This window comes from Phyllopteryx taeniolatus, unplaced genomic scaffold (assembly GCF_024500385.1).
Source record: "Phyllopteryx taeniolatus isolate TA_2022b unplaced genomic scaffold, UOR_Ptae_1.2 contig_24, whole genome shotgun sequence".
Taxonomy (NCBI): Eukaryota; Metazoa; Chordata; class Actinopteri; order Syngnathiformes; family Syngnathidae; genus Phyllopteryx; species Phyllopteryx taeniolatus.
Genome location: NW_026903162.1, coordinates 1,901,662 through 1,907,661, shown reverse-complemented (window position 1 = coordinate 1,907,661; position 6,000 = coordinate 1,901,662). Strand labels below are relative to the sequence as shown.

At 40.1% G+C, this 6,000-nt stretch overlaps 1 protein-coding gene across 3 annotated transcripts in view; it reads left to right on the top strand.

Moving 5' to 3' along the window:
* The first annotated feature begins 4,658 nt into the window (after nt 1-4,658).
* vps33b (VPS33B late endosome and lysosome associated) overlaps nt 4,659-6,000 on the top strand; it is a 55,379-nt gene continuing 54,037 nt past the window's right edge. Inside the window, exons 1-2 of one of the 3 annotated variants that reach the window (XM_061764778.1) lie at nt 4,659-4,898; nt 5,202-5,327. In XM_061764778.1, the coding sequence (XP_061620762.1) occupies nt 5,232-5,327 (96 nt within the window). In that variant the 5' untranslated portion in view covers nt 4,659-4,898; nt 5,202-5,231. Of the gene's footprint in view, nt 4,899-4,925; nt 5,110-5,201; nt 5,328-6,000 lie in introns of those variants that run through there. The other 2 variants (XM_061764780.1, XM_061764779.1) reach the window with 2 other exon arrangements.

The following is a 6,000-nucleotide window of genomic DNA, read 5'->3' as shown; positions in this document are numbered from 1 at the left end:
TTGGCATTGTCTTGCTGAAATAAACAGGGGTGTCCATGAAAGAGACGTTGCTTGGATGGCAGCATATGCTTCTCCAAAACCTGTATGTACCTTTCAGCATTAATGGTGCCTTCATGTGTAAGTTACCCATGCCATTGGCACTAACACAGCCCCATACCATCACAGATGCTGGCTTTTGAAATTTGCGTCCATAACAGTCCGGATGGTTCTTTTCCTCTTTGGCCCGGAGGACACGACGTCCACAATTTCCAAAACCAATTCCAAAAATGTGGACTCATCGGACCAGAGAACACTTTTCCACTTTGCATCAGTCCATCTTAGATGAGCTCGGGTCCAGAGAAGCCGGCGGCATTTCTGGGTGTTGTTGATAAACGGCTTTTGCTTTGCATAGTAGTTTCAAGTTGCACTTACGGATGTAGCGCCGAGTTATATTTACTGACATTGGTTTTTCGAAGTGTTCCTGAGCCCATGTGGTGATATCCTTTCCACATTGATGTTAGTTTGTGATGCAGTACCGTCTGAGGGCATTCAATGTTGGTTTTCGGCCTTGCCGCTTACATGCAGTGATTTCTCCAGATTCTCTGAACCTTTTGATGATGATATGGACTGTAGATGACGAAATCCCTAAATTCCTTGCAATTGTACGTTGAGGAACAATGTCTTTAAACTGTTCGACTATTTTATCACGCAGTTGTTCACAAAGAGGTGAACCTCGCCCCATCTTTGCTTGTGAATGAGTGAGCAATTCAGGGAAGCTATACCCAATCATGGCACCCACCTCTTCCCAATTAGCCTGTTCACCTGTGGGGTGTTCCAAACAGGTGTTTGATGAGCATTCCTCAACTTTCTCAGTCTTTTTTGCCACCTGTCCCGGCTTTTTTGGTACGTGTTGCAGCTATAAGATTCCAAGTTAATGAATATTTGCTAAAAACAATAAAGTTGATCAGTTTGAACATTAAATATCTTGTCTTTGTAGTGTATTCATTTAAATATAGGTTGAACATGATTTGCAAATCATTGTATTCTGTTTTTATTTATGTTTAACACAACGTCCAACGGGTTCAATCCCCGGCCCCGCCTGTGTGGAGTTTGCATGTTCTCCCCGTGCCTGCGTGGGTTTTCTCCGGGCACTCCGGTTTCCTCCCACATCCCAAAAACATGCATTAATTGGAGACTCTAAATTGCCCCGTAGGCATGACTGTGAGTGCGAATGGTTGTTTGTTTCTATGTGCCCTGCGATTGGTTGGCAACCAGTTCAGGGTGTACCCCGCCTCCTGCCCGATGACACCTGGGATAGGCTCCAGCACGCCCGCGACCCTAGTGAGGAGAAGCGGCTCAAAAAATGGATGGATGGATGGACAACGTCCAAACTTCATTGGAATTGGGGTTATATTTGTGTGAAAAGGAAAGCGGGTATATAAATGTTAAAGCAGGTATTAAAGTAATTGATAAGAATTTTAGGGAGATGATAATAAAGGCGGCCAAAGCAGCAATACCAGAAAGTAAAGGGAGAATGAAAAGAAAAGCGGTGCCATGGTGGTCAGAAGAATGTAATAGCGTAGTGAAAGAAAAAAATAAAGCCTATAAACATTAACGAAGAAAGCATAACTTGTAGAAACTGTTAAGAATATTAAAAATTCACAGGCACAAAGTAATCAAAGAAGCAAAGAAAGGGAAATGGAGGGAATTTTGTGGCTCAATTGGAAGAACAACTCCAATGAGTGATGTGTGGGGTATGATAAGAAAGATGAGGGGCGGCCGGAAAGAAAGAAAATATCCAGTAATACAGAAGGAGATAAAGTAGGGCTATCAAATAAAGACAAATCACAAATAATGGTAAAGGTTTTTAAAGATATTCATCGTTCTAATAATTTAATAGAAGAGGGGAAACGAGAGAGAGAGAAAAAAGAGTATGAACCAATGGTCATACCTATAATAAAGCCAGGGAAAAACCTCACAAATCCAGCAAGTTACAGGCCCATTGCACTTATACATTAAATATAGGGAATGTTACGGAAAGGATGATAGTAAATAGACAAAATTATTATTTAGAAAAGCAAGGACTCATATCACCGTATCAAAGTGGGTTCAGGAAAGGAAGGGGAACAATGGACCTGGTAATTTGACTGGAAAATGAAATAGAAAAGTGCAGCCAACAAAGAATCAGTACTAGCAGTGTTTTTTATGTTGAAAAAGCATATGATATGGTATGGAAGGAAGGGTTATTGATTAAACTGTATAAAATGGGGATTAATGGAAGAATATTTAATTGGATCTGAGACTTTTTGTTGGACAGGCAGGTTCAAGTTAAGATGGGCACTACTTTATTGACTGCATATAAAGTGGAAAATGGCACACCTCGGGAGTGTTATCAGTCCATTGCTGTTTTCTATCATGATTAATGACGTTATTTTGTAGAAATCGACCCGAATATAGGAAAGTCACTGTTTGCGGATGATGGAGCGTTATGGAAGAGAGGCAATAATATTCAGTTTATCCAAGATAAGATCCAGAAAGCGATTGGGATAGTTGAGAAATGGTCATATAGATGGGGATTTTAGTTTTCTGTTGAAAGGACAAAGGTAGTGTTGTTTACTAGGAAAAGGATAAAAGATGTGTCAGTAAAGATGTATGGGAAACAATTAGATGGTGTTAATTTTTTTGTTTGATTTTTAGGTGTTGTATTTGAATCAACGATGAAATGGAGTGAGCATATAAATAAGGTTGAGAACAAATATTTTGCATTTTTCCTCAACCTTGGTTTTAAATATAATAAGTCTTACGGGGTCAGATTGGGATGCAAGCAAAAATGCGTTAAAAAACATTTATGTTAGTTTAATGTGATCAGTATTGGACTACGGAAGCCTGGTCTATAGAGGGGCAGCAAAAGCATGATTGAAAAAACTAGAAGTCATGCAAAACTATGCATTAAGATTATGTTGTGGTCCTTTAATGATATTTTCAGCTAATGCAGTACAGGTTGAGATGGGAGAAATGCCTTTGCAATTAAAATTGAAACAGCTTATGTTGAACTACTGGGCAAAATTGCAGAGGCACAAAGATAAACAGCATGCAGCTGGGAAGGTTTTTCAGCCATATTGGGAGAGTGGCCAAGCCAAAATAGATTGTTATGGGTGGACAGAAAATAAATTGGCGAATCGAATGGGACTAATAACAAAAAACATACAGTCCAGCAGCCGGCACGGTGGACGACTGGTTACCACATCTGCCTCACAGTTCTGGGGACCGGGGTTCAAATCCCGGCCCCGCCTGTGTGGAGTTTGCATGCTCTCCCCGTGCCTGGGTGGGTTTTCTCCGGGCACTCCGGTTTCCTCCCACATCCCAAAAATGTGTGGGAGGTTGATTGAGGACTCTAAATTGCCCGTAGATGTGAATGTGAGTGTGAATGGTTGGTTGTTTCTATGTGCCCTGCGATTGGCTGGCGATCAGTTCAGGGAGTACCCCGCCTCTCGCCCAGAATCAGCTGGGATAGGCTCCAGCACGCCCGCGACCCTAGTGAGGATAAGTGGTAAAGAAAATGGATGGATGGATACAGTCCAGCAATTTATCATACAGCAACACCCTTTTGGATATACCCTCCTTTCATATACAAGAAAGAGTACACAGTGATAAAGGAAAAGGAAACTCGGAGGGAGTAGTCGAACAGAGACTCAGAACAACACATGCATTGTACACTACTGTTTTTTACTGATGGTTCAAAAGATATTGGGAATGGAAGAACAGCATTTGCATGTGTCCTCCCAGACTTAAATATAAACATTCAGGAACAGACATCAGATCACTTAGCAGTATATACAGTGGAATTGCTTGCAATCATGATGGCATTACTGTTGGTTGTTATAGTCTGTTCAGATTCGTTATCAGCATTTGTGTCCTTTAAAAAAAACACGATGAGCGTCAGGTTTATGTGGATTCCAGCACATAAAGGAATAAAGGGGAATGAAAAAGATGATTATTTTGCAAAACAAGCACTTAAACAGAAATAATGGTTGGGGATATCTTTTGGTATGGTTGAGATCAAGGTTTATGTTAAAAACATAATCAAAACAGAATGGCAAAAACTTTGGAATGGAGATCACACAGGACGGCATTTCTATAAAATACAGCAGACGGTGGGGGGCATGAAGGAAGTGGGTAGAAACAGAAGGGAACAAAGAATTGTAACAAGATTAAGATTAGGACATACTGGACTAAATGGGACAATGCATTTAATTGCGAAGCATGGAACAGGTTTGTGTGACTGAGGAGTGTAAGAGAATGTTGAATAGGTTATTTGTTATTGTCAAAGGTATGAAATAAGTAGAGGGAGGCTCAGAGATGAGTTGAAGAAAATTGGGGTTCCAGTATTTAATCTTAGAAATGTACTCAACACGGAAGAACTTAAGATCAAAGCTTTGTTTCTGTTTTTAAATGAAACAGGATTGATAAAGAGAATATAGTCTAAAGTTTATTTGGTTTTTATTGATTTATTTTGCTCCCGAGTATTGTACATATGTATTGACGTACTCTGATGCACATTCCAGCACAGTAGATGGCGGTAATGCATCTTGAACGATACCTGCCACCCGCCAACAAAAAAGAACAATAAGAAGACACGGAAATACGTCAGTCCCATTCTCTGCTTGCATTGCGCCACAGCGCCAGTACAACAGCGGCCAATTCTGGAACTAACAGACTTTGTCGACGGCATTTTAAGTGAGAAATGGAAACTGTTTTTGGACACATTGCTCACTCCCAGCGGGACTGTCACAGTCAGGAAGGGTGTGAGGATTTGGAAGAGAGTTTAAAAATTATTTTCCAGTAGATGGGAGTATACACTTCATTTTCCAACAACAAGTAACTTGAAAGAGGAAGAAGAGGCTGAGACATTGACGGAGGTCAATATTTTTAAAAATTATCCATTTTATCATCCTTAAACACCTTCAGATTGTGTTTTCCAACCTGTAATCACAGCTTCAGTAATCGTATGCAACCGCGTCGGTATAAGAATATCATGATCTTATTTTCCAAAGAAAGTATGCTATTTGAAGAGTTTGTTTTTAGCATTAAGGTGGTTTAGCTAGCAAGGGGGGAAGCCACTGCTCTGAGGTTTGTCTGCTCTGCGTCTTTATTCGTATCAAAAGATGCGCTTTACATGTTCACTGTTTTAAATGCTAATTATACTGTATGTCTGTAAACAGTGGATACGTGTGCAGATTTGGTTCGGCAGAATGGCTTACAGTGGCAGGAAAGATTCCCCGGAGCTGCCTGACTTCTCTCTGCTCAAGAGACTGGCCAGAGACCAGCTCGTCTATCTGCTCGAACAGGTACAGGAACCGGCGACAAACGTTGCCTGTCATCAAATCATGTAGAAACTTTAGCACCGCGGTAGCGTGTTAAACAAAATGAATGGCAAAGTAACATGACTGCTGCTATGCATCCTTTTAAGAAGCAACCCATCAACACGAGTCATCATCGTCAAAAGTTATAGCCAATCTTGTTTTGGGACATATCAGTTAAGTTAATGTCAGTTAAGAACAGAATAGTTTTCATGTCTGAAGTTGTTTTTTGCCTTAACCCGGGGAGTTTCAAACTTTTTACACAAAATACCACTTCAAATACTTAACTATCCAAATACCACCTTAACCCATTCACTGCCAGCCTTCCCAGTTAACATGGATATTTGACTTCTAAAGCCGTCAATGGCAGTGAATGTGACCAACATTATAATACGGTATTATAGTAGGCCCATGTGTAAATAAAAAACAAGGCAGATGTCTTATTCCTAAACTATAATGAATAATGTTATAAATCATTGTAATATTATGCACTGTTTGAACATTAACACTGTGCTATAGCAAATGAACTGTACTAAATTAATTATTCAATAAAAGGGAAGTTTACAGTTTTAAAAGATTAGAATGTAGCCTCAATTGACTACTTCTTCACTTCCTCGAGTCTCTGACGAAAGCGGCCTTCACTTATGTGCACAAGATGTAC